The sequence below is a fragment of the Ovis canadensis genome, chromosome 14 (genome assembly GCF_042477335.2).
Source record: "Ovis canadensis isolate MfBH-ARS-UI-01 breed Bighorn chromosome 14, ARS-UI_OviCan_v2, whole genome shotgun sequence".
NCBI lineage: Eukaryota > Metazoa > Chordata > Mammalia > Artiodactyla > Bovidae > Ovis > Ovis canadensis.
Window position 1 is genome coordinate 76,368,880 of NC_091258.1, and position 27,747 is coordinate 76,396,626.

Consider the following 27,747-nt stretch of genomic DNA (forward strand, 5'->3'; position numbering starts at 1 on the left):
TTCTAAAGCACTTGTGTGTGTGTGGCGGGTTTATTTCACTGGAATATTGTCTTCGAGTTCTGTCCATGTTGTTCCTACCTTTTAAAGGCTGCATCATATTCCATCGGGCTTTTACACTGTATTTTGTTTATCCATTGGTCAGAAGGTCAACATTTGCGTTGTTTTCACCTCTTCACTGTTGGAAAAGTGCCACTATGGACGTGAGTTTGCAAATGTCTCTTCAGGTCTTTGCTTTCTGTTATTTTGGACATGTCCCTAGTATTTGGATGATCGGTCCTGTGGTGTCTCTAGTTTCGATTTTTTGAGGATCTGCCGCGTGTTTCCCATAGTGATTGCTGCATTTTATAAAGTTAACAACAGTGCACAAGTGTTTGAATGTCTCCTCCTCCAAAGCAGTTGTTATTTTCTGGGTTTTTTCAAGAGTAACTATGCTAATTTGTGGCAGATAATCTTATTTTGGTTTTGTTTTGCATTTAGCTAAAAATTCATCATCTTAAGCACCTTCTCATTTTCTGGTTGCCCATTTGTGTATCCTTTTTAGAGACATGTCTATTTAAAATCATTTGGTCATTTGTTAATCAGGTTGTTTGTCTTTAGTTAAGTTGCAGGAGTTCTTTATATATTTTAGATATATTAATATATTTATTAGCACCTTATCAGATATGTGATTTGCAAGCATTTTCTCCTGCTTTGTAAGTTTATTTCACTCTGTTGGCTGTGTCCTTTTAGCGGTTTTGAGGTTGATGCGGTCTCATTTGGGTTTTTTTGGCTGTGCTGGGTCTTCACTGCTGCATGCACGTACTTGAATATGCTGCCCACACCATTCTGATGCTGATGGTCGCTTCTGTCACCTGCTAATTATGTAATTCTGTTCTTGCTACTTGCATCATCGCTTTAGTGGGATGTCACATATGGTTGGTGCAGGCCTCTTACATTTTGGGCTTCATGTTTTCCTGCCCTTTGCCCCTGGCTGTTGATTTCTAGACACCGTAGAGCTCCTCGTTTCTGCTCTTAAAATTATTTAAATGACTGTTGAGAATCTATTGATATAGTCAGTTTCAATAATAGCCATGTTTACATTGTTCAGTAATAGTTCACTGAATAACAGTTGTTTACATAATACCCACAGTGATCTTTTATTTTTTCATTTTCAGTTGAATTATAATTGTCATAAAATGTTCTGTACATTGATGGTGTACAGTGTGTTGGTTTTATATACTTGTATATTGCAGTGACTACCACCATAGGATTAGTTCAGGGCTTTAGCCCATCAAATAATTATCATTTCTTTTTTTATCGTGGTAACAGTTAAGATCACCAATACACATCACCAACTTCCCACCCCACCCCCAACCCCGGCCTCTGGTAGCCACTGTCTACTCTGTTTTTATGAGTTTGGTGTTTAAGATTTCACATATAAGTAATAATATACTGTACTTTGACTGACTTCACTTAGCTTAATGCCTTTAAGGTCTATCTGTGTTGTCACAGATAATCATGATGATGTGATTATTAATCTAGAGCCAGACATCCTGGAATGTGAAGTCAAGTGGGCCTTAGAAAGCATCACTATGAACAAAGCTAGTGGAGGTGATGGAATTCCAGTTGAGCTGTTTCAAATCCTGAAAGATGATGCTGTGAAAGTGCTACACTCAATATGCCAGCAAGTTTGGAAAACTCAGCAGTGGCCATAGGACTGGAAAAGGTCAGTTTTTATTCCAATTCCAAAGAAAGGCAATGCAAAGAATGCTCAAACTACCGCACAATTGCACTCATCTCACATGCTAGTAAAGTAATGCTCAAAATTCTCCAAGCCAGACTTCAGCAATACATGAACCGTGAACTCCCTGATGTTCAAGCTGGTTTTAGAAAAGGCAGAGGAACCAGAGATCAAATTGCCAACATCTGCTGGATCATGGAAAAAGCAAGAGAGTTCCAGAAAAACATCTATTTCTGCTTTATTGACTATGCCAAAGCCTTTGACTGTGTGGATCACAATAAACTGTGGAAAATTCTGAAAGAGATGGGACTACCAGACCACCTGACCTGCCTCTTGAGAAATCTGTATGCAGGTCAGGAAGCAGCAGTTAGAACTAGACATGGAACAACAGACTGGTTCCAAATAGGAAAAGAAGTACATCAAGGCTGTATATTGTCACCCTGCTTATTTAACTTAAATGCAGAGTACATCATGAGAAACGCTGGACTGGAAGAAACACAAGCTGGAATCAAGATTGCCAGGAGAAATATCAATAACCTCAGATATGCAGATGATACCACCCTTATGGCAGAAAGTGAAGAGAAGCTAAAAAGCCTCTTGATGAAAGTGAAAGTGGAGAGTGAAAAAGTTGGCCTAAAGTTCAACATTCAGAAAACGAAGATCATGGCATCTGGTCCCATCACTTCATGGAAAATAGATGGGGAAACAGTAGAAACAGTGTCAGACTTTATTTTTTGGGGCTCCAAAATCACTGCAGATGGTGACTGCAGCCATGAAATTAAAAGACACTTACTCCTTGGAAGAAAAGTTATGACCAACCTAGATACTATATTCAAAAGCAGAGACATTACTTTGCCGACTAAGGTCCGTCTAGTCAAGGCTATGGTTTTTCCTGTGGTCATGTATGGATGTGAGAGTTGGACTGTGAAGAAGGCTGAGCGCCGAAGAATTGATGCGTTTGAACTGTGGTGTTGGAGAAGACTCTTGAGAGTCCCTTGGACTGCAAGGAGATCCAACCAGTCCATTCTGAAGGAGATCAGCCCTGGGATTTCTTTGGAAGGATGATGCTAAAGCTGAAGCTCCAGTACTTTGGCCACCTCATGCGAAGAGTTAAGTCATTGGAAAAGACTCTGATGCTGGGAGAGATTGGGGGCAGGAGGAGAAGGGGACGACCCAGGATGAGATGGCTGGATGGCATCATGGACTCGATGGACGTGAGTCTGAGTGAACTCCGGGAGTTGGTGATGGACAGGGAGGCCTGGTGTGCTGCGATTCATGGGGTCGCAAAGAGTCGGACACGACTGAGTGACTGAACTGAACTGAACTGATGTCACAAATAGCATGAGTCCCATCTTTCTAATGGCTGGATTATATGTATATGTATGTATTGTATTCTTGCTTGGAGAACTCCATGGACAGAGGAGCCCGGTGAGCTACAGTCCATGGGATCACACAACTGATTAACTACCACTTTCACACTTTCATATACATGCATATATCTCACAGCTTCAGGCCTCTGTTGATGCACACTTAGGTTGTTTCCATATCTTGGCTATTGTGGGTAGTGCTGCAATAAACTTATGAGTGTGGATACCTTTTCAACCTTCCGTTTCCATTTCCTTTGGATATATATCCAGCCTGAAGTAGAATCATACGGTAATTTTATTTATGGAGGAACCACCATATTTCTCACAGCGGCTCTACCAATTTATAGCCCCAATAATATACAAGAGTTTGTACCAATAAACTCATAATATACATTGGTTTATACCAGTAATGTACAAGGGCTTCATTTTTTCACATCGTCACCAACATTTGTGTTCTTTATGAGAGCTGTTCTAACAGGTGTGAAATAATATCTCATTGTGATTTTGTATTTTTTCCTGATCAGTGATGCTGAGCATCTTTTCATGCGCCTGTTGGCCATGTAGATACATCTTTGGAATAGTGTTTTATCTATTTCCTTTGCCCATTTCTTTTATTAGGTTATATTCTCCCACTTCATAGATTCTTTTCATTTTGCTGTTTCCCTTGATGTGCAGAAGTTTTTAACACTGATGTAGTCCCACTTGATTTTTTTTTTCTTTCTGCTTCTGGTGCTTTTGTTTTTGGTGTAATACCTAAAAAATCATTGTCATGACTGATGTCAAAGGGACCTTCTTCCCTATGCTTTCTCAGGATTTTATAGCATCGGGTCGTACACTTACATCTTCAATTCATTTTGAGTTAGTTTTTGTGACCTGTACAACAGGGTTACAATTTCATTTCTCTCCATTTCTTTATTTAGTTTTCCAATACCAGTATGTGGAAGCGATTGGCCTTTCCTCAACAAGCATCTGTCACTCCCTTGTCAAACGTTACTTGGCGGGAGGCGTGTGGATTCGCCTCTGGGGGCTCCGGTTTTGCTTTGGTCCGTGTCCGTTTTTGTGTCAGCACCGCACCACACTCGGTTAATAACTTAGCTTTTGTAGTAATTAACACAGTAAGTGTGGTGCCTCCAGCTGTGTGTCTTTCTCATGATTGCTTGGGCCATTTGAGGTATCTTGTGGTTCTATACAAAATTGGGGGAATTTTTTTTTCTATTTCTGTGAAAGATGCCATTGAAATTTTGTTAAGGATTGCATTGAATCAATAGCTGACTTGTGTAGTATGGACACTTTAATAATGTCTGTTTTCCAATCCATGCTATGGATCCTAAGATGCTATGTCTTCTTCAATTTCCTTCATCAAGGAAGTTTAGTTTTCATCAAGACTTTATCAAGTCTCATAGTTTTCATTTGTAGAGAGCCTTCACTCCTTAGTTCAGTGTATCCCTAAGTATTTTTTTTCAATCAAGGAGGTGGTTTCAGCTGAAGCCTGATCCCACAGGGGCTGTGAAGTGTGGATGGAAACATAGCTAAAAGCAAGGGTGTGTGGACTCTTTTTCAGCGGGACATTGGCTGGGGCCTTGGGGTGGGTCAGAGGGCTCACCCAGCGTGTCCACGTGGGAGAGCTGTGGTCCACCTGGGCAGGTCTCCCATCTCCTGAGCCTGTCCCTGCAGGTGGGGCCCCGTGTGCCATCCAGGGAGAGGGAGTCCACGTGTAGGCCCAACCAGGGCACAGTTTGAACAGTTGTGGTTGGTTCCTCATTGTTTTCTTTGATATGCTCAGAGTCAGTGACGCCTAGCCAGGTTTAGGTGTGCACTGGGGCAAGGAGCTGTGAGGCGGTCAACTGGACCGTTTCTCAAGACAGCACAGAGGAGGTCCTGCCACGCTTGTATCGTGTTGTCATCAGTTGCTCAGTCCTGTCTTACTCTTGCCACCCCATGGCTGTAGCCCGCCAGGCTCCTCTGTCCATGGGATTCCGCAGGCAAGAATACTGGAGTGGGTTGCCATTTCCTCCTCCAGGAGATGCTCCTAACCCAGAGATCAGATCCACGTCTCCTACATCGGCAGGCGAGTTCTTTACCGCTGAGCCACCAGGGAAACCCATTGTGTCATGAGTCTCCCGCTAAGTTCATTCCCCTCTGAATATATTGACTGCATGCAGCAGTTTCCCCCTGAATATGTCACAGTGTATTTCTCAACAGCAGCATCAAAGTTCCAGCTTAGAGGACAATTATCATTTTAAATTCTTCAGAGAAAGGACATGTGAGGCGTATATCAACAAAACTAGATCCATCTCAGTGTAAATGACAGTCGAAATCAGACAAGGTGTTCCCGAGGTGTATGTGAGTGGGGTTTTGTTACTATTGGCTGTAGTTTTGTGTGCTCGAAAACGTGGGTTCCAATTGTATTTTTAGGGATCAAGTAGTTTCTTTGAAATCTATATATCCAGAATAAAATAAAACAAGTTATCTGGTGAAGCACAGTGTGAAAGAATTATCCCTAAGATTAGATTTTAAATCCTGACACCTACTCAGCAGAAACCAAAGACAGCAGGAGCGTTTGGGATCCAGTGGGCAGTGTGTGGCTGTCCCAGGGCCGGCTGCACAAGGGGCTTTGAGGCAGAGTAGGAGGTGGAGCTGGAAGCCCCACCACCTTCACCGAGTCAGAATGTAACTATTTCGGGCTGTTGAGTCCCACGTTCTCTATCACACATACTCTCTGTTGTCACTGTAGTGCGGGGTCATTGTAAGGCGTCCCTGAATTCCAGTAACTTCTTTAATAATCAACCAGCATTCATGTGCAGTGTTTGTTTTTCTCTTTCTGACTCACTTCACTCTGTATGACAGAGCCTAGGTCTGTCCACGCCTCTACAAATGACCCAATGTTTTCCTTTTTTATGGCTGAGTATCAGCAGCACTAAGCGTGGGCGGCTGCGACACGGCGCACTAAGCACGGCCAAGAGGAGTTACCCCACGTCCGAGGCCAGGGGCGGCGTCCAGGAGGAGCCACCCCATGCTGGAGGCCAGGGGCGGCGCCCGAGGCCAGGGCCAGCGGCTGGGTGGAGCAACCCAAGGAGCGGTGGCTGCTCAGGCACCAGAGGACATAGAGGAGCTATCCCACGTTGAAGGTCAGGAAGGGCAGTGGTAAAGGAGATACCCCTCGTCCAAGGTAAGGTGTAGCGGCTTTGCTTTGCTGGAGCAGCCGTGAAGAGATATCCCACGCCCAAGGTAAGAGAAACCCAAGTAAGATGGTAGGTGTTGCAAGAGGGCATCAGAGGGCAGACACACTGAAACCATACTCACAGAAAACTAGTCAATCTAATCACACTAGGACCACAGCATTGTCTAACTCAATGAAACCAAGCCATGCCCGTGGGGCAACCCAAGATGGACAGGTCATGGTAAAGAGGTCTGACAGAATGTGGTCCACTGGAGAAGGGAATGGCAAACCACTTCAGTATTCTTGCCTTGAGAACCCAGTGAACAGTAGGAAAAGGCAAAATGATAGGATACTGAAAGAAGAACTCCCCAGGTCAGTAGGTGCCCAATATACTACTGGAGATCAGTGGAGGAATAACTCCAGAAAGAATGAAGCGATGAAGCCAAAGCAAAAACAATACCCAGTTGTGGATGTGACTGGTGATAGAAGCAAGGTCCGATGCTGTAAAGAGCAATATTGCATAGGAACCTGGAATGTCAGGTCCATGAATCAAGGCAAATTGGAAGTGCTCAAACACGAGATGGCAAGGGTGAACGTCGACATTCTAGGAATCAGCTAACTAAAATGGACTGGAATGGGTGAATTTAACTCAGATGACCATTATATCTACTACTGCGGGCAGGAATCCCTCAGAAGAAATGGAGTAGCCACCATGGTCAACAAAAGATTCCGAAATGTAGTACTTGGATGCAATCTCAAAAACGACAGAATGATCTCTGTTTGTCTCCAAGGCAAACCATTCAATATCACAGTTATCCAAGTCTATGCCCCAACCAGTAACGCTGAAGAAGCTGAAGTTGAATGGTTTTATGAAGACCTACAAGACCTTTTAGAACTAATGCCCATAAAAGATGTCCTTTTCATTATAGGGGCTGGAATGCAAAAGTAGGAAGTCAAGAAACACCTGGAATAACAGGCAAATTTGGCCTTGAAATGCGGAATGAAGCAGGGAAAAGACTAATAGTTTTGCCAAGAAAATGCACTGGTCATAGCAAACACCCTCTTCCAACAACACAAGAGAAGACTCTACACATGGACATCACCAGATGGTCAACACCGAAATCAGATTGATTATATTCTTTCCAGCCAACGATGGAGAAGCTCTATACAGTCAACAAAAACAAGACCAGGAGCTGACTGTGGCTCAGATCATGAACTCCTTATTACCAAATTCAGACTCGAATTGAAAGTAAGGAAAACTGCTAGACCATTCAGGTATGACCTAAATCAATCCCTTATGATTATACAGTGGAAGTGAGAAACAGATTTAACGGCCTAGATCTGATAGATAGAGTGCCTGATGAACTATGGAATGAGGTTCATGATATTGTACAGGAGACAGGGATCAAGACCATCCCCATGGAAAAGAAATGCAAAAAAGCAAAATGGCTGTCTGGGGAGGCCTTACAAATAGCTGTGAAAAGAAGAGAAGCGAAAAGCAAAGGAGAAAAGGAAAGATATAAGCATCTGAATGCAGAGTTCCAAAGAACAGCAAGAAGAGATAAGCCTTCCTCAGCGATCAATGCAAAGAAATAGAGGAAAAGAACAGAATGGGAAAGACTAGAGATCTCTTCAAGAAAATTAGAGATACCAAGGGAACATTTCATGCAAAGATGGGCTCGATAAAGGACAGAAATGGTCTGGACCTAACAGAAGCAGAAGATATTAAGAAGAGGTGGCAAGAATACACAGAAGAACTGTACAAAAAAGATCTTCATGACCCAGATAATCACGATGGTGTGATCACTCATCTAGAGCCAGACATCCTGGAATGTGAAGTCAAGTGGGCCTTGGAAAGCATCGCTACCAACATAGGTAGTGGTGGTGATGGAATTCCAGTTGAGCTGTTTCAAATCCTGAAAGATGATGCTGTGAAAGTGCTGCACTCCATATGCCAGCAAATTTGGAAAACTCAGCAGTGGCCACAGGACTGGAAAAGGTCAGTTTTCACTCCAATCACAAAGAAAGGCAATGCCAAAGAATGCTCAAACTACCACACAGTTGCACTCATCTCATATGCTAGTAAAGTCATGCTCAAAATTCTGCAAGCCAGGCTTCAGCAATACATGAACCGTGAACTTCCTGATGTTCAAGCGGGTTTTAGAAAAGGCAGAGGAACCAGAGATCAAATGGCCAACATCCACTGGATCATGGAAAAAGCAAGAGAGTTCCAGAAAAACATCTATTTCTGCTTTATTGACTATGCCAAAGCCTTTGACTGTGTGGATCACAATAAACTGTGGAAAATTCTGAAAGAGATGGGACTACCAGACCACCTGACCTGCCTCTTGAGAAATCTGTATGCAGGTGAGGAAGCAGCAGTTAGAACTGGACATGGAACAGACTGGTTCCAAATAGGAAAAGGAGTACGTCAAGGCTGTATATTGCCACCCTGCCTATTTAACTTAAATGCAGAGTACATCATGAGAAACGCTGGACTGGAAGAAACACAAGCTGGAATCAAGATTGCCAGGAGAAATATCAATAACCTTAGATATGCAGAGGACACCATCCTTGGTGGCAGAAAGTGAAGAGGAGCTAAAAAGCCTCTTGATGAAAGTGAAAGAGGAGAGTGAAAAAAGTTGGCCTAAAGCTCAACATTCAGAAAACGAAGATCATGGCATCTGGTCCCATCACTTCATGGAAAATAGATGGGGAAACAGTGGAAACAGTGTCCGACTTTATTTTGGGGGCTCCAAAATCACTGCAGATGGTGACTGCAGCCATGAAATTTTAAAGACGCTTACGCCTTGGAAGAAAAGTTATGACCAACCGAGATAGTATATTCAAAAGCAGAGACATTACTTTGCCAACTAAGGTCTGTGTAGTCAAGGCTATGGTTTCTCCTGTGGTCATCTGTGGATGTGAGAGTTGGGACTGTGAAGAAGGCTGAGTGCCGAAGAATTGATGCTTTTGAACTGTGGTGTTGGAGAAGACTTTTGAGAGTCCCTTGGACTGCAAGGAGATCCAACCAGTCCATTCTGAAGGAGATCAGCCCTGGGATTTCTTTGGAAGGAATGATGCTAAAGCTGATGCTCCAGTATTTTGGCCACCTCATGCGAAGAGTTAAGTCATTGGAAAAGACTCTGATGCTGGGAGGGATTGGGGGCAGGAGGAGAAGGGGACAACAGAGGATGAGATGGCTGGATGGCATCACTGACTCGATGGACACGAGTCTGAGTGAACTCTGGGAGTTGGTGATGGACAGGGAGGCCTGGCGTGCTGCGATTCATGGGGTCGCAGAGTAGGACGCGACTGAGCGACTGAACTGAACTAATATTCCATTATATGTGCACCACCTCGCTTTCATCCACTCATCTGTCGATTGACATTTAGGTTGCTTTGTTATTACAAATGGTGCTGCTAGGAACACTGGGGTACATGTATTAAAATAATACTTTATGTTGTTTAAAGTGATGAAAGGAGGCATTTTAGGTGATAAACTTTAACATGTCATGAAATAGCGCCACCCACCCCCCATTCAAAACACTAGAAAATACAGCTGAAGGAAAAGGAGACTTTTATAGGATAAAGAACCAGCCTGTAGGATGAAAAACATTTGATGGTCTGGGACCACATGGTGGAACTTGTTTGGTGTGAGGAGAAACCAGGAAATGCGTACAGTGCTCAGGGGTTGGCTGACTGGACACACTGCATTTCTGGTCCAGGGAAACACAAGGATGAGATTTATCTAAGTTTTGCTTTGCTGACATGTCACCCTGGGTAGGAGAAGGGCCATCATAGACCTGGACAATTATTTCAACATTAACAAAAATAAAACTGCTGCCAGGATAAATTGTTCACCTTTCCTTGTGGTAAACGCCCTATGTCCTCACTAAAATCTCACTTATTCCAGAAAAAAATTCTGATGGGATTCAGGAGGAGAGGTGGGATGTAAGGAGGGAGGAGGGACCATCTCCCATAGAAGCCCCCACCGGGGTCTCACTCCACAGCTGAGCAGTCAGTGGAGGCCACGGGAGAACCTAGTGGCCTGGAGGTGGGTCCAGTTTATGGAATGTCGTCTTCACATCTCAAATTTCTCCAGAAGGCAGATTTGAAGGAGCAGGGTCCACAGCATGGAGGCATTTGTGAATTCAGAAGTGTCGCGTGAGGGCAGCCTGGCGCCCGGCAGTACGTGTGCACTTAGGGGCACACGTGCCCCAGAGCAGAGGGATGAGTTTGAGCCTCTACGCAGGCAGCACAGCGGCATCCCCACTTTCTTCAGTCACCAGAGCTCGACCGGCAGCGTTGCTGCTCAGTCACTCAGTCGTGTCTGACTCTGTGACCCACTGTTTGTGAGCCCACCAGCTCCTCTGTCCATGGGATTCTCCAGGCAAGAATACTGGGTATTTGAACATGTATTATTTTGAATATGACATGCCTGCATATATGGTTTGGGGAGAAGGCATTTATCCTCTTTGGGGTGCTCTGGGCTTCCTGGATCGGTGGTTTGGTGTTGGCATTGTTTTGGGGGGAAATTCTGAGTCATCATTGCTTCGAATATTTCTTTCTCTCTCTCTCTTGCCTCCTGATAGTCCCATGGTGCATGTGTTCCACTCTTGGCACTTCTCCCACAGCCCTTGGACACTCCATTTTGTGTTAAGTCTCTGTCCTGGCCTTGCAGTTTCCAGATTTATATTGACAGATCCTCAAGCCCAGACACTCTTTCCACATCTACTAACATTTCCTCCAACGTACTAACAAGCCCATCAAAGGCATCCTTCATTTCTGAGACAGTGCTTTGGTCTCCGGCATTTCTTCCTAGTTCTTCCTTAGAATTCACCTCCTGCTCTCATTGCCCAGCTGTTCCCGCACGTCTGCTTTATCCACTAGAGCCCTCTGCACAGTGATCATAGTAGATTCACCTTCCAGGTCTGACCATCCCAACCTTCCTGCCGTGTCTGCGTCTGATGCTTGCTCTGTGTCTTCAAACTGTTCTTTGCCTTGTAGTATGCCTAGGAATGTTTTCTTGATATCTGGACATAGTGTACTGGGTTAAAGGAACTGTTAAACCTTTAGCGATGTGATGGTGAGGTGTGGGGAGAGGGTACCGTCCACCTCCTACGGTGAGGTCTCAGTCAGTCCGTGAGCCTGAATGTGTTACAGGACACTGTGAACCTGTTTCTCCATGTTTTTCTCCCCCTTGGATGGGACAGCATGGCTAGAGTGGCTGGATGCTCGGGATTTCCGTTCCCAGTTCAGTCAGGCTCTGAGAAGACCCCAGCTGCTTAGGCTCCAGTTAAGTCTCCCCTGAAGGCAGACCCTATAAGAACCCCACACTCTGGTGTGTTTGAAAATGGTTTCCTCCTCCATTCCCCACTGAAAGCACAAAGGGAGTTTCTTCCCCGTCGGTTATGTTGCGGCATTTCTCCTCCTGGCAGGCCTTGTTCGCAAGGTGTCTCCATCACGAGTCTCTGCTCCAGAACCTTGAGCCCCGCTAGTCACTGTCTCTCCGGTCATGGAGGCAGTGGTGCCCGTTTTCTCTCTCTTCATGATGCAAGAATTTTCTTCCTGTTCAGTCTTGTTAGGATGGAGTGATGACTTGAATGAGCTCCTTGAGTGAGGACCTAGAAAGCTGAAGTCCTTGAAGTCCTGAAGACTCATTTTTAAAAGTTATTTAGTGTCCAGTAAGTCTGGTGAAATAGGAGCTTGCTATAACTCACTTGCACACTGTTAAAATTAGACCGTCTTATTAGTTCAACAATATTTTTCCGTTTTCTCTTTCATTGCCTTAAGTTAGTAAGTCCTTATCACGGGTAGGAAGACCATGAACTCTAAGGGGTGTGGAGTACATCCTTGCATCTGGGTCCTGTAACACATTCATATACTCAGTACATGTTATTTAACACCTATTATTGGTCAGCCGTGTTACTGAACAGGATAGACCTGGTTCCTAAGTGCATGGGCCTTACCTGAAGGTGAAGGATCAGGATATACAGGTAAATAGAAATAAATACAAAACAGTGAAAAGTGTAAGTGGCGCCATGTATATATTCTCCAGGTTGAGCTCCTCCTGTGGAGTATGACAGTGTCTCCCTTCTCAGGAGAGGAAAAGGTCAAGAATTCCTGTCCAGTGTTGGTTCTATGTGAAGACTGCTGACGTCAGCACCAGCTCAGCCCCTTTCCGCTCCAGGCCACTCTGACGTCCCCTCCATGTTTTCACAGAGATGCCCTGAGAACACTAGGGGAGGCGGCTGTGAAAACCATCTTTCTGTTCCAGGTGGTGGTTGGGGCTCTGGGTAATGTCTTCCTCTTCTCCCACAGCATCCCTCTAGTCTTGCTTGACCGGAAAAGGAGGCATAGATGCGATTCTCACATACTTGGCCCTGGCCAACCTCCCGGTTGTCTCCCCTGGCATTCCTCACACTGCCATTGCAGCTCTTGTGTCATGGAAGCCCGTCGGGTCTCGGGTGTGAGTTTGCGTATTACATACAGAGGGCAGCTCGCAGCACCGCCCTGTGCTCCACCTGCGTCCTGAGCACCTATCGGCCCTTCACTCTCTCCCCCAGGAGAGCGGAGGGGGTGATGCTCAGGGGAAGGGCCCCCAAGGTCACTGGCCCTTCCTGGTGGGTCTGCTGGATGCTCAGTCTCTTAATGAGCATCTCTGTTCCTGTGACAGTCGCTGGTCCACAGGACACAGGAAGCGATGCCCACAGCCAAAGGAAGTGGTTCTGTTCGTAAAGACCCAGTGCAGCCATTGTCCTCCTGTGGCCCGTCTCCGATGCCGTTTCTTACCCTCATGGTCTGGTCCAGTGGCTCCACGGTGCTTCTGCTCAGACACCGCCAGAGGGTGCAGTGTATCCACACCACCGCTGGGCACCACAGATGCCCCCCGGAGACCAGAGCCGCCCACACCACCCTGATGCTGGTGGTCACCTTCGTCGACTTTTACATACTGAATTCCATGTTCAATTTTTACACCACTATCCTTCTGGAGTCTTGTCTGTGATTGATGCAGGCCGCTCTTATTCTGGCTGTTTCCCCACTTTTGGCGCCTTCCTCTTGATGCTTAGGGACTCTTAATCTCCTCACTTCTGCTCGTGAGTTGCTGAAATCGCTGTTGAAAGGTTTGTTGCTGTTGTTCAGTCGCTAAGTGGTGACTGGCTCTTTAAGACCCCATGGGCTGCAGCATGCCAGCTTCCCTTGTCCTTCACTACCTCCCGGAGTTTGCTCAAACTGATGTCCATTGAGTCGGTGACGCCATCCAACCACCTCATCCTGTCGTCCCCTTCTCCTCCTGCCCTCGTTCTTTCCCAGCATCAGGGTCTTTTCTAATGAGTCAGGTCTTCACATCACATGGCCAAAATATTAGAGCTTCAGCATCAGTCCTTTCAGTGAATATTCAGGACTGATCTCCTTTAGGACTGACTGGTTTGATCCCCTTGCTGTCGAAGATTAAATGTATATGTCAGTTTCTGTACCATCCACGATTGCTGTATTTAGTCATCTACCACTTACCCAATTTTATATTCGTTACTAAACATGCCTAACATCACACTTATGACTTTAACCATCCTCCAGTGTACAATGCAGTGGCAATCAACACACTCGCAACGCGGGCAGCCGCCACCACTGCCTAGATGCTTGGTATCATTAGGACGATCACTGGCTCCTCTCTCTACTCAGCCCAGACCGTCCTCCGTTCTGCCCTGTGGACTTGCCTGTTCAAGGCCCTTCACACACAGTCACGATGCTGTTCGTCCTGCTGCACGCGCCTCACCCCCGAGCACAATGTTCTCAAGGTCATTCCACCTTGTGGCAGATACCGAGCTTCCACACTTTATGGCTGAAACCTAGTCCACTCTACACAAACACGTTTCGTCAAACTCCTCAGTCACTGATGGACACCTGTGCTGTCTTGTCTGTGAATCGTGAACATGGGTGCGCAGGTGTCTGTCGCGTCCCTGGTTTCAGCTGAGTTTCATGTGCACCTGGGAAACACGGCTGGTCCTGGCTGTGTGTGTGTAACCTTTGGAGAAACCACCAAACACGTCCACAGCCACTGCTCGAATTCCTAGTCCCACCAGCAGTGCACAAGCGTCGTTTCTCCACATCTCCTCTAGTATTTGCCATTTCCCATTTCTTGACTGTATGCACCCTAGCAGCTGTGAGGTGCCATCTGTGGTTTCCATCAGCTCTTCCCCAAGAGCTAACGATGCCGAGCACCTTTTCAAGTATTTGCTGGCTGTTTGTATGTCTTTGGAGGAATGTCATCTTCCCAGTCCTTGCACATTTTTGTATGGGGTTGGTTTTGTTGTCCGTCTGGGGAGTATCTCATGCATTCTGAGCGTTGAACCCTTCCCAGTATCAGATTGGCAAGTGTTGTCTAACGGTCTGCAGCGTCAGGTTGCTGCTCTCCGCGGGGGGCAGCTCCTTAGAGCCCCGCAAGTTGGTCTGCGGCTGCAGGCGGGGCTCTGTGTGGCATGCTACAGGTAAAGGGGGTCTGACTGGAGTTCCAACTACATCCATCCGTTTCTAGCACCTAGCTTAATTCACATTTTTAAACAACCATTTTTTCATCTTTATAATGACTGAACTTGTGTGTGCTCAGTCGTGTCCAACCCTCTGTGGCTCTCTGGACCGTAGCCCACCAGGCTCCTGTGTCCATGGGCTTCTCCAGACAAGAACACTGGAGTGGGTTGCCATTCCCTTCTCCAGAGGATCCTCCCCACCCAGGGATCAGACCCTGGGCCCCTGCATCACAGGCAGATTCTTTGCCTGAGCTACAGGGCCCTCTGTAGGGTCTCCCCACCATACAAACTAACACCAACCGTTCCTAGCCGGAGTGCTATCTCTAAAATTCCCCAGGGGAGGGGCTGTGGAGAAACTGGATCTCTGGGGGAGGCTGGACAAAGGTTGAGCAAGACAGGAGTGGGGCGGGCGGGGGGCGGGGACAGGGCATCCTCTCTACAGTTTCCTGAGCTGGCAAGCGTCCGTTAAAACTGTATTTTAAGGAATACATTAAGCAGTACTCACAGAAACTCTTTAAGTGATCAAACAGAAGTAAAATCAAGTGGAAGAAATAAAGAATTAGCCCAGGGAGCCTCTCTGGTGCAGCAGTGAAGAATCTGCCCGTGAATGCAGGCAACACAAGAACTGCAGGTTCGATCCCTGCGTCAGGAAGATACCCTGGAGGAAAGCATGGCAACCCACTGCAGTATCCTTGCCTGGATAAGAATCCCATGGACAGACAAGCCTGGTGGGCTACAGGCTGTGGGGTCGCAAAGGGTCAGACATGACTGGACAACTGAGCAGAGAATAAAGCCAGAAGACACGCTCAGTGGGGAACTTAAGACGGCAAAAGAAACGGTGAAAAGCCTCTGAATACCTACCTTCATCCTACCATTGGGGTTTGGGGGGCCAAGGGGCTCCGTGTGTGGGGTCCAGGGCCTGTATAGGGGGGTGGTTAGGGACCATATGGGATGCAGGGGCAGGCAGATGAGTATGGTAGATGCTGAGGATGTAGGGGCCTTGGGGACAGGAAGCGCGTCCTGCCAGTCTACACTCGCCGGAACCCCTCCCCGCTCCCTGCAGAACACCTCTGGCCAACCTCAACCAGCTGGACCAAGTTCCCTGGGTCTCCACCCTCTCTGGGAGAGTGGGGTGGCCCCTATTCCATCCATCCTGGCACCGGGCGTGCAGAGATAGCTCCGGGTCGAGGACCCGCCAGTCCCCCAGACGCCAGAGGGGGATCCAGTGAGGCAGCCCGGGCATCCATGCAGGCCACCCTGCACCCTGGAGGTCTGCCCTGCCCTCACCCGGAGCGGGGGCACCTCCTGGGAAAGGACGTGGGCCAGCTGATCTCAGGCCACCTGGCCCATGGGTCCCCCAAGGGCCCTGAGCCAGAGCCAGTTGAGAGAACAGCTGCAGGAGCTCCCCACGGTGGGACCTGGCCCCTTGAGTGTGGTGAGATCCCCATGAAGCCCGGTCACCCAGGCGCTCTTTCTGGGGACCCCGGGGGCCTGCAAATCCCCCAGCCCAGGGCCCTGCACCCCAGGTGGCGGGTGTGCGCACCCCAAGTCCTCACCAACAACCCACAAGCCCAGCCCCACTCTCGACACCGTCCATGCCCCCACCTGTCGGCTCTCCAGACGGCCAGGGGGCCGCAGCCCCACCACCCACAGAGCCCCCTCCCACCCCCGACACAGAATCCCCCGGCACCTGGGGCCAGTGAAATCGAGGCTCCCTCTGCCCCTAAGAGGCAGACGGACTGCAAGCCCCAGGCCCGCGGGGGAAGGGGCCACAGGACCCATGAGTGGGACCAGGGGAGCTCCATGCCCATGAGAATTGCCATTTATTCCCGAAGTTGCCAAAATCATCACCGAGGATTCACCGAGGGGTGCGTGAGGGGAGGCGGCGGCTCAAACACTGATTGAGGGACAGTCAGGAGCTGGGGGAGGGGAACTGGCGGGGGGCCCCCGCTGCCCCTCCCCCTTCTAATGCCGTAGGAAGGGTCCTCCTCCGGCCAGCACCCTCCCCAGCCGCGTCCAGTTTCTCTCAGGGAGGCGGGCGGGGGACACAGGAAGAGGCTGTAGTGTGAGTGGGCCCCAGGAGGGGGAAGGGCGCTGGGGGGGGGCAGGGTCCCCCGATTCACATGCACTCACAACACTGGTCTCCCAGGAAGCAAAATGGGGGAGGCCCCTCCCGCCCTGGATTATAGGAGGAAGGGGTTAGTGTTGGGGGCCGGGGGTCCCGGGGGCATCATGGGGGGCAGGCCAGGGCCCCCGCCGAGAGGAGAGATGTACGTGGGCGGCGCTCCTGCGACCGGGGGCACAGGGCTGATCCGCAGCTGGTTCAGGGTGAGCGTCGCGGGGGGCGCAGGCTGGAAGGGGTTGGTGATGGAAGGGCCAGTGGCCGGGGCTCCTGCAGGGAGGAGGGCGCAGCAGTCAGGGGTCTGCCCGAGTCCCCGCGCCCACCCGCCCCCGCAGCCACACTCACCACTTGGCAAGAAAGGGTTAGAAGCCTTGGCCCCGGGCGCCGCGGGGCCCGGCCGGCTCACCAGCGAGTCCAGGTCCACCAGCGCGGCGTTGGGGCCCAGAAAAGACTCGGGTGTCTTGCGCGTGGGCGGCGTGGGGGTCGGGGTGGCCGCGGGCGGGGGGCTCCCCACAGCCTCAGCCAGAGAGCCCCCGACCCCGCTCATGTCGAAGGCGCCAGGGCTGCGGGCGGGCACCTCTCCAGCGAGCAGCTCCAGCTCCCCTGAAGGGGCCGCAAAGGGGCTCAGGGGAGACCCCGAGATGCAGGGCCCAGCAGAGGGGCCCCCGAGCCCCGGCCGGCAGGGTCCAGGCACCAGGCTTCCACCTCAGGGGCATGGAGGGGGCAGGCCCAGCAGCGGGGACAACTTCCAGGAGGCTGGGACCGCTGGGGTGGGGGCAGGTGGAGCAAGTACCCTTCGTGGGGCCTGGTTTTGCTTTTTTAAAGATATCAGAACCCAGCTATGTTGGGAAAAAGGCACAGAAGCAGCTGCAGAGAGGCTGGAGGACAAGACCCCAGCCTGCTGCCTCCAAGCAGTGAGCGTTGCTTGGACGTGGACAGAGCACAAGGGACTCCCAGCAGTGGGGTGCACAGGCCAGGCCAGCGTCAGTGTGCCCACCCTGCGTGGGAACCCCAGCAGGCAGGTGAGGACGGGGGCACAGCCCGCAGAAGGGTCCTAGGGACACGGGACGCCCTGCCACGGTCACAGGCCCAGCAGCACCCGGGGAGCTGCAGAGGGGACGCCCCGCACCACCTTTGCAGTTTTTCCCTCCAAACCTGCCATCACGGCAAAGGACACGTGCTCGTCTCTGAACACCGGCGGGTGAGTGCCACGGGCGCCCAGCGCAGGCGGGGTGGGGGCTCACCTGTGCTGCTCCCAGAGGCCGGCAGGGCCTTGCGCAGGCGGTCGAAGTCAGAGAACTCGTCAGCCTCCGTGTCAAAACCCCCAGCCACTGCGCGGGGGTCAAGATGGCACTCAGCTTCCCCAGGAGACTGGGCCCCGACGGGTCTGCCCCCTCCAGCCCCCCTCCAGTACCTGCAGTGCCATTGGTGCTGGGCTTGGCAGGGGATCCCCCCCAGGGGTCTGAGAAGGCCGGAGCTGGGGCCCAGGGGTCAGAGGCCAGGGGTCCGCTAACTGGGGCCCCACCTGGGGCAGGAAGGAGGCATGTGAAGTGCTGGCACTCCCCTCTACCCCTCTTAAGCCCGGCGTCCCTGCAGCCCCGGGCCTGGCCCCTCCCACCTAGCCCCCACTGCCCAATCCCAGAGACCACCTCCAGCCCCACAGCTACCAGTCCCCGCCCCCAGGGCTGCACACTGGGGGCAGGGATTCTCACCATCGGAGCCCCCCCACGGGTCGGGTGCTGGTCCTTCTCCGGCCGCAGGGGCCTGGGTTCCCCCCCAAGGGTCAGCTGGGGGCCCTGCAGGGGCAGCAGGCCTCCAGGGGTCCCCAGAGGCCGGGGTAGGGGCTGGACCCCCCCAAGGATCAGCAGCCTGAGGGACAGGAGGTCCCCCCCAAGGGTCCGAAGCAGGGGCAGCCGTGGGGAGGGCAGCAGCCATGGACACAGGGGCCCCCCAGGGATCAGTGGCAGGAGCAGCAGCCGGGGCCGTGAAGACGTCAGCAAGATCCATCAGGGATGACTGCAGTGAAAGAGAGAGGGAGGGGTGAGGCGGCCTCAGACCAAGAGGGCACCCCGGGGGGAGGGCAGGAAAGAAGCACCCGGGAGGAGGAGGGGACCCCAGACTTCGAGAGGGGACCTTGGGGATAGAGAGGGGATCCGGGGGTAGAGAGAAGTGCCCAGAACAGGAAGAGGGGTGGAGACGACCCCAGACCAGGCCCAAAGAGAAAGGACACCCAGAGAGCAGGTGGGGGGGGAGGGAGGCGGCCCACCAGGAGGCTGAGCTTCCTCGGACTGACCGCCGCCGCCGTCCGCTGCTCTGACAGGCTCTGCCCTGCCTACCGCCTCCCCGCCCCACACGGCCCTGACATCACTCTCTTCACAGCCATCAGCAGGCCCCACACGGACACACCGGTCCCCACCAACCCAGACCGCCAACCAGCCCTGCAGGACTGAGGACCAAGGCCAAAGCCACCCCAGGCCCCCTTGCCCCGCGCCAGTTCATGGGCTCCGGGCAGCACAGCAGTGCACACACCGATGCCGGGCTGTCCCTGGGCTGAGCCAGGTCCCCCTGGATGCAGAGGGGCCCCTAGCCATGCCCCCCACTCCCAGGAGCACGGAGCTGTGTGCACACTGAGGTCACCTTTGGCCAAGGCTGGCCCGGGGCCACCTCACCTCCTCCTGGCCCGCGGTCTCCCTCTTGCTCTCCTCTATGGCCATCTGCAGCCGCAGGTCGTCCCCACGGCGGATCCGCTCCTCCTGATCCACCCGGAGCGGCAGGCGGGAGGGGTCAGACTCTGGGTGACTGGACTTTCACTGCGCCCCCTCCCCCAAATGCACAGCCCCAGAACCCCCCGCCCACCCAGACAAGGCGACTGAAAATTACAATGGGATGTGGACAAAGGTGAGATGTGAAGACACATGGGGGCGGGGCGGGGTCGGAGTGAGGGTGCTGTACGGGGACAGCCGGGGGTAGGCGCGCCTGAGGCGGGGGTCTCCTCCCGTGGGGTGGGGGTACTGGCGGCAGGGAGCAGCGCGCCCTCAGCCCCTAGCAGCTACACACGGGGCGGGGGGGAGGGCATGGTCTGACACAGGTCCCATAGAAGCTGGAGTGGGAGTGTGGGGGAGGGGACCTAGGGAGGGTCTTAGGGGAGCCTGGTGGTCGGGGAAGCCGCTCTGACCTTATCGTGCTCCTCGCGGCTCAAACTAAGGGCCAGCTGGAGCTGGGCGTCATCCTCGGGGCCGCAGGACGGGGGCTGGGGGAGAGAGAGCGTGAGGGGGCAGGGCCGAGGAGGGAGAGTGAGAGGGGGCGGGGTCAGAGGGGGCGGAGCCGGGGAAGGCTGTGGAGGGCGGAGCCAGGTGGTGGGCGGGGCCGGGGAGGCGGGGAGAGACCGTGCCCACGCGCACACACACAAGGAGGGAGACAGAGGCAGGGCCCCGCGCACACACACAAGGAGGGAGACAGAGGCAGGGCCCCGACCTGGTGAAGAACGGCAGACAAGCTGGGGTGGGGCCGATCCTCCAGAGAGGAGGGGGGCAGAGAGGGAGAGCTGGAGGAGCGGAGGCGAGGCGTGGAGATGGAAACAGAGCGGACTCAGACCCGCGGCCTGCGACCCCACCGAGCCGTGCCGGTACCTGGTCGGCCTCCTCCTTGCTCATGGCCAGCGCCAGCTGCAGCTGCAGCTCCTCCTCCCCGCTGCTCTGCGGCCAGGCCTGCTCCGCCTCGGGCGGGGGCCCGGAGCCCACGGCTGCGGAGGAAGCTGCAGGAACACAGCCGCTGAGACCCCGAGAAGATGGGACCCAACAGGGGGCCGAGTCTGAGATGCCCCCGTGCCCCAGTGGGATGCAGGCTCCGTGGCTGAGGAAGAGAGAAGTGGCCCCACCTGGGGGAACAACCCGGGCACGGAGGGACGGCCCTGAGGGCCTGGGCAGAAGTCAGCTGGTGAGGGCCAGGGCCCCGTGGACCTCTGAGCCAGAGGCCTAAGCTCCTTCTCTTGGTTGGGGGTGAATGGCCTCCTCCCCACTCTCCAGGGCTGGAAAGCTCCCCATGGCTCCCACTGGGGAGCCAGGGATCTCGGTCTCCAGGGCTGGGCCCGGGGCTGGATGCTAGGAGGGGACAGCCTGCACAGCTGGCCCCTACCCAGCTCTAGGCACCAGGGGTGAGTGAGCAAAGGCTGGAGAGAAAACGAGGATGAAGACCAGAGGGAGCAGCAGCCTTCCCCTGCAGCCCCCGCCCCCAACACCGCACCGCTCCACCCTGGCCGTGGTCAGCAGAGAAGCCCCTGCCCGCCTGCTGGCGCACTGCCGCGACCCCAGCCCGCGGAGACCCCCGCTCACCCGTGGCAGTTACTGCCGCGACCCCAGCCCGCAGAGACCCCCGCTCACCCGTGGCAGTCTGCGCCAGCTTCTCCTTGGTTTTGAGCGCGTGGGCACGCTCCTCCCGCAGCCGGTCCTCGTCGCGCAACAGGGCCACCAGCTGCCTGGCCTTCTCGCGCACGTTCACGCCCTGGTCCTTGCCATCGCGGTCCACGTACTGGAAGTCCTTCAGGGTCTGCACGGCGTACATGTTCTCCTTGCACTGCTGTGACACGCGCTCCGAGCCCGTCTTGATGAGGTACTCCATCAGCGTCATGGCCTGTGGGGGCATTGTTTTGTCACCCAGGGCCCAGCAGCACCAGGAGAAGAGCCCCCCGGGCATCAGGAGCCCAGCCCCAAGAACAGTGTGCCAGCTCGCTCACAGAAGCATCGAAGCAGGCAAACCCAGAGCCCGGACTTGGGGGACAAAGATGCTCTGCACAAGGTGGGTGATGACGGCATGACACGCAGCCCCTGGGGAACAAGGACAAACTACGGGGAGCGCAACCTCTGTGTGTCTCAAGGCACAGCGGGGGGAGAGGCAGGCCTGGCCCACAGCCCACACAGGTGTCCCTGAGCAGCACAGACCTGCTGTTTCAAAAAAACGAAGACAAAGGCCACGCTGCTGGACCTGGAAGGTCACACTCGGTGCCCAGTGCACACCAGGAGCCTAGCAAGTGTCGTCTGAGGCAGGGACTCCACACCCGCCTGGCACTACTGCAGGATCACGGCCTCAGAGGGAGGGAGAAACAGCCTTTGGGATCTTCTCATTTTATGACATTGGGACACACTTCCTTCCCAACAAGTCAGATGGGAATACCCCGCAGCCCACAGCCCGGGCGAGGCCTCTGAGAGCGAGCAAGGGCTGGGCCCGTCCAGGCCCTGCGGGAGGCCCCGGGCACAGTCCTCAGGCACAGGGCACACGCAGTCTGCAGGTGACGCCTGGGCCTCCCAGACCCACTGCACCGCCCTGGGCTGCCACGTCAGCAGAGGGGCCACCTCGGGGCCATGCTGGAATTCAACCGGGTCACATCTCCACTGCCTTCCCGGGAGCCCAGCGAAGGTCTGGCATGGCTCCCGGGGGTGTGTCGATATGGTTACCAGGCTGCTGGAGGTTAGTCTTTAACTGACCCAGAGGTGTTTACACCTCACCCCGCATGGGGACCACAGGCTCCTGACCCCCCGGGGCTCCGCGGCTTCCCGGGGTCACACCCACACGTGACAGCAGTCCCCGAGGGAAAGAGGGATGCCAACACCATGCTCCAGAGGCCCGCACACCAGGCCAACCACCGCAGCCCCGTCCAGAAGCAGCCCTGGCACCAGCCTCAGAACGCTCATCGCAGGGCTCTGAGCACTTTGGAGCTGCAGTGTGCGAGCACAGGGACAACCTGACCCCTAGGGGAGCAACACGTGTGAGCGCCGTGCGGCCACCACACCTCACCCTCCGCACAGGAAGTGGGCATCAGTGACCGCAGCCCCGGCAGTCCCCATCGCCACCTCAGGTGCCGTGTCCCCGGGAGACGAGCTACCTGTCCCTGCCCCGGGCACAGAGAGGAGCCAGCAGGCTGCCTCAGGGGTCCCAGCCATGGGCACGTGCCAACAGGGCTCAGCAGGTTGCCCGGCCGGGGCCAGGATCCCATCCTGAGCGCAGCCCGGCACAGGCCACACGCCAACAGTGCTTCCCTCACACCAGGCGCGGCCAGAGCCCCAGTTCGTGGGCTCTGCTGCAAACCTGCGCGCCTCCGCCGGGCACGGGGGCAGCCCTGGAGCAAGTGCCTCCACCGCCCTCACCCGCAGCCTGGTCACCTGGCCCCGTCCCGCCCCAACAAGTGACTCAGGCGATCAGTGACCCGAGTGGGGCGTGGCAGGGAGCCAGCAGGCCTGCAGCCTCCCCAGGCCTGGCGGCTGGTGCGGGCTCTGGGCCACGAGACCAGGGCCTCCCTGTCCTGCCCACCCCACACAGAGGAGACCCCTGACTGCCCAAGTTCACGGACAGGACTCCTCAGCGCTCCTGGGCCCAGGAGTCCACTCTCCAGAGGTAGGCCCCAGCCCAGCCCTGGCCACTCCTGGACCCGCCTTGGGGCCCCAGGCCCCAGAGAAGCAGTGAAACGGGAGAGGGCTGTGTGCAACCGAGTTCCCTTCCCCCAAAGCCTGGGGTCTGTCCGTCTCTTTGTGCACTGGATAGGGGCACACCTGCACAGCACGGGGTCGGGGCACGAGCATGGACCCAGAAATCCCGGTTCTGGAAAACGGCAAGCTTCCGTTGATCACTGGACAGTGATCCCCGCCTTGTGTGTAAGAGCAGATGGTGCAAGCCACTGAAAAGGCACCGTCAAGTAGCCAGTTATGTCCCATCATCAGCGCAAACTTAAACACTTGGGAATGTGGGGCTTTTTTATGTAACAAACCTTTGTGCTTTTAATGGGGAATGATCCCTAAATCCCAGACTTGTTTTCCTTTTTAAAAGCAGAGAATGGCTTACAGAAAAGCTCTCTCTCACGCAGCTCTGAGTTCTGGAAATCAGACGTGACTGTACGAGCACCACTGCAGCAAAGATACAGAGCCGTCACACGGCCCCTACTCTCCCTGGGGCTACTACCCACTGCCTGGAGCCCCATGCACAGAGGACCCCGGGGACGACAGGAGGTGCAGAGGGGGCTGGGCTTGCGGCACCCGAGAGTGGACGCAGAGCACCCACGTAGGCCTTGAGAGCGGACAAGCCTAGAACCTGCCCCTTCTTCAAAGTTCACAAGGCTTGGGGCTCTCCTGATGGCACAGGGGATAAGAATCCAGCTGCCAACGCAGGAGACACGTTCCATCCCTGGCCCAGGTGGCATGAGGTCCAAACCACAAGCCGCCAAGCAACTAAGCCCGCATGCCACAAGCAGGAGCCTAGTGTCCCAGAGCCTGTGCTCCGAGACAAAAGCAGCCGCTGCGGCAACCGCAGCCCAGCACTGCCGTAACAACGGCCCTGACTCCACAAGGAGAGAAAACCACAAGGGTGAACATTCTTAAACTCGTCACGTTTGCTGCCGTCACTGAAAAGACACAGAATTCCAGCTCCTCCCGGAAACCAGGAAAAGCGGGCCTGCCTCCGGCTGTCCCCCCAGTCAGCCGCCCCCCTTGCCCGGCGGGCCCCCCCCGGGCCCCCCCCCCACACCAACCTTGTAGACGTGCCGCCAGTTCTTGCCGTGGTCGTTGAGCCGCTTCCAGATCATGCTCATGATCTCGGAGAAGGCGACCACGTTGTAGGTGAGGTCGGCGATCTCGGACATGAGCGAGCTGGACGGGCCCCAGGGGTCGTTGCTCGTGGCCTCCCGCACCTTGATCTCGGCCTCCGAGTAGTTGTGCACGATGTTCTTCACCTGGCGCCGCAGTGACGAGGTCGACATGGCGGCGGGCGGGGGCCCCGCGGCGAGCGGGCGGGGCGGGCAGGCGGCGCGGCAGCGACGGGCGGCTCACCGCATCTGGAGGGTGGAGGGAGGGCCTTCAGAACCAGGCGCGGGGCCTGCAGCCGCCTGGCCCTCGAGGTGCAGGACGGGGTTCCTGCCACAGCCGGCGAGGCACCGCCTGAGTCACCCCACTGGCTCTCAGTTCCTCAATCATGCCCAGCACCTTCCTGCTCCGGTGGCAGAGCCTGCAGGGGGCCACGGGCCCTTGGGGCACACCCCAGCCAACACTTCCTAGCCCGCACCTCCAGAACCTCAGTTTTCTGCTCTGTAAGATGGGTCCTCGATCCAGAGTCTAGACACAGGAAGGGAAGCCAGGGGTTGGGATGCGTGCACTGTCCCCGCGGGTGGGTCCTGAGACAGCCACCCCGCTCCTCCTCCTGTCCTCCGCTGGGCTTCACAGGAACCTCCAGCCCAACCCACCCCCACACCAGGGCTTGTCCTCGTGATTTCCTAAGCGGGTCTGACTTGGGCTGAGGCCACCCCCAGAGCCCGTGGGGGCAGCAACCACGTAGCTCTGGACAGCCGAGGCTTTTCCCGGCAGAAGAGCTAGCCCGGAAGAGCCACTCAGTAAATGGAGCAGGAAGGACAGGAAGCGGGGGTTGGGGGAAGGGGGCAGTGGGCAGGAGAGACCTCCAGAGCAGGTGGGGGCAGAAACGAGGGCACACAGGGAGGAGGCTGAGAAAGGGAGACGGCCGGGAGGGGGTCCGCCGGGGGGGGGGGGGGGAGATAAGGAAGAGTGCAGCCCCCTGGCTGGGCCCTGGCGGCGTGCCTGACACTCAGGGAGCACGGGACACACGTGATCTCATCTAATACCGACACCAGGTTCTAACAGGAGACGGGCCACAGAGCTAAAGCGCCCAGCCAAGGTCACACTGGGCAGGCGGCACAGGCTCCAAAACAGGTCCTTTAACTTAACCTGTGCTGAGGGGAGGGCGACGGAGAAGAAACAGAAGAGGGTGACGGGGATCTGCGAAGCCCTCTGCAGCCTCGCCCAGGGCCACGCCTGCGCCTCTGCTCCGCTGCACACTCGCTGACGCCTCACAGGGAGGAAGCCAGGCCCGGGCCTCCCCGGGGGCAGCCGGGTCCCAGAGCAGGCTCTGACCATCGCCCACAGCCTCTCCTGTGGAGGCCTCCTACCACCTGAGTCCCTGCCCCGAACGCAGGGGAGCCAGGCACTCAGGGACGGCTGTGAATGGCTGGAGAGATGGCCAGGGCTAGAGACAGGCCCAGCCAGACACACGAACACACGACGCTTGTGTGCGACACAGAGCAGGGGCCTTTGAGAGGAAGGGAGAGAAAGAGGAGAGAGGCACAGAGAAACCTGGGCAGAGACACAGCTACAGATAAAGAAACGAGACCAGAGCGAGGCAGGGAGGCAAAGAGAGAAGACAGAGGCCCAGAGACAAACAGAGGCTAAGCTGAGGCTGAGAAATCAGACAAGGAAACGGGAAAGAACAACGAAACTTGTGTCCAAATTCCGGCCTCCCTGGGATTCAGTTTGCTCAACTGTGAAATAAAGCAAAGGATTTCCAGCTGCCAGGTTTGTTGATTAAATACAATGGGAACATAAAGTACTCAACTCCCCGACCCCCAGATAATAAGAGCTCAATAACACTGGCTAATTTTCATCATCAGAAACCAAAACATTTTCGAAAGAAGATGTGCTATCTTAACACAGTGTGTTTCTATTAAAGGACGTTAGAAGAAAAACAACACAGCAAAGCTAAGACTTCATGGGTACGGCTAAGAAGGAAAAGGTTTTTCACAATTGGCTGACCCAAACAAAATTACTAGACCAAATACAAAACAAATGATATGACAAAATTCTCCAACAGTTACTCAGATATCAAACGATATCAAACCTTAACCGTGTGGGAGAGAAAATCTACAAGTACTAATGAGAACCAGAGCTCCCAGCAGCTAAGGTTAGGCTAGAGGCGAGGGGCAGCATCACCTCCGTTATTAGGCACGGCTGCCCTCTTATTTTAAAGACTAGGGAACTGTCTGGTCAGCTTATAAATATTACAGGCTGGCACAAAGTGGGCCTCTGACTGCAGAGTCGGGCTCTTCACCCCTCACTCATGAACCTGGGAGGACGACAGACCCGCCGAGAGGGACTCGGGGCTGGAGGAGACGAGCACCAGGACAAACATGACACGGGAGGACGGCGGGGAGAGAGGCACAGACCGGAGACACTGGCATTAGTTCTGATCCTCCGACGCCCACACGTGACAGAAAAGCGCAAGACCGGGAAAGACACACGGGGACGAGCGCTCTGTGGAAACGCCGAGACACACACGGACACGAGCACCGGCGAGGCCCGGGGGGCCCGCGGGAGGCAGACGCGGGAGAGGCGGAGAGCCGCGGGCGGTCCAGGCCGGGCGGGCGCAGACACACGAAGGCCGCGGAGCTGCCAGAGCGCGCCTGCCCGCCCCTCGCTCCCCGCCCCCCGCCCGCGCTCACCTCGGGCCGCTCACGCCGCGCTCCAGGGGCTCATGGCAGGCAGCCCCCTGCCCCCGCTCGGCCTCGGTGTCACGGGGAGCGTGCCGGGCCTCGGGCGGCGGACGCAGAGCCGCGCTCGGGCACACGCGCGGACGCACGGAGGGCCGCACGTCGACGGCCCCGCCGCCCCGCCGCCCGGGAGGGGCGCGGAGAGCCGGGCGGGGGAGGGGAGCCGCCGAGCGGACGGGAAGCAACCGAAGAAGGCGACGGACCGGAAGCGGAAGTGACCCCGCGACCCACCCGGCCGTCGTCTGCGCAATCGCCACTTCCTAGCCCCCGCCCTCCCACGTGTCGTCATTTCCGGCGCGCGGGACCCGTGGCCTTTTGCCTTATTTCCGCCCGCCGCCGCGAGCCGACAGAGGGTGGGTACGCAGGAAGAGTCTGGTCGGGAACGCATCGTTTCCAGACCACCCCCGCGCGCAAGCTCCGGACCCCCGGGCCACGCGCCACCGCCGGCGATGCCTTGGGCGACCTGAGCTCTTGGGGCCACCAGGCCAGCCGGCTGCCCGACCACCGCCCTCCCCGCTGTCTGCTGGGCCAGTTC

The 27,747-nt window shown here is 54.7% G+C and overlaps 1 protein-coding gene and 1 long non-coding RNA gene across 4 annotated transcripts; both read right to left on the reverse strand.

Moving 5' to 3' along the window:
- Positions 1 to 9,810: 9,810 nt before the first annotated feature.
- Positions 9,811 to 16,145, reverse strand: LOC138418283 (uncharacterized). Its single transcript, XR_011248485.1, has 2 exons — positions 15,284 to 16,145; positions 9,811 to 14,733 (listed from the first exon to the last, which is right to left on the reverse strand). It is a non-coding gene; the product is annotated as an uncharacterized lncRNA (long non-coding RNA).
- Positions 16,146 to 16,582: 437 nt separating this feature from the next.
- EPN1 (epsin 1) lies at positions 16,583 to 27,491 on the reverse strand. 3 transcript variants are annotated; one of them, XM_069551936.1, is made up of 11 exons: positions 27,165 to 27,491; positions 24,414 to 24,716; positions 21,280 to 21,529; positions 20,530 to 20,654; positions 20,076 to 20,150; positions 19,570 to 19,653; positions 18,613 to 18,916; positions 18,315 to 18,425; positions 18,145 to 18,231; positions 17,246 to 17,503; positions 16,583 to 17,170 (listed from the first exon to the last, which is right to left on the reverse strand). In XM_069551936.1, exons 2-11 carry the CDS (start codon positions 24,639 to 24,641, stop codon positions 16,962 to 16,964), a joined length of 1,731 nt encoding a protein of 576 aa, XP_069408037.1. In that variant the 5' UTR covers positions 24,642 to 24,716; positions 27,165 to 27,491; the 3' UTR covers positions 16,583 to 16,961. The 3 variants fall into 3 exon arrangements, with proteins under 3 accessions (XP_069408037.1, XP_069408039.1, XP_069408040.1); XM_069551938.1 differs by lacking the exon at positions 27,165 to 27,491 and adding an exon at positions 26,889 to 27,151; XM_069551939.1 differs by lacking the exon at positions 20,076 to 20,150 and having other exon boundaries at positions 27,165 to 27,474.
- Positions 27,492 to 27,747: the final 256 nt, after the last annotated feature.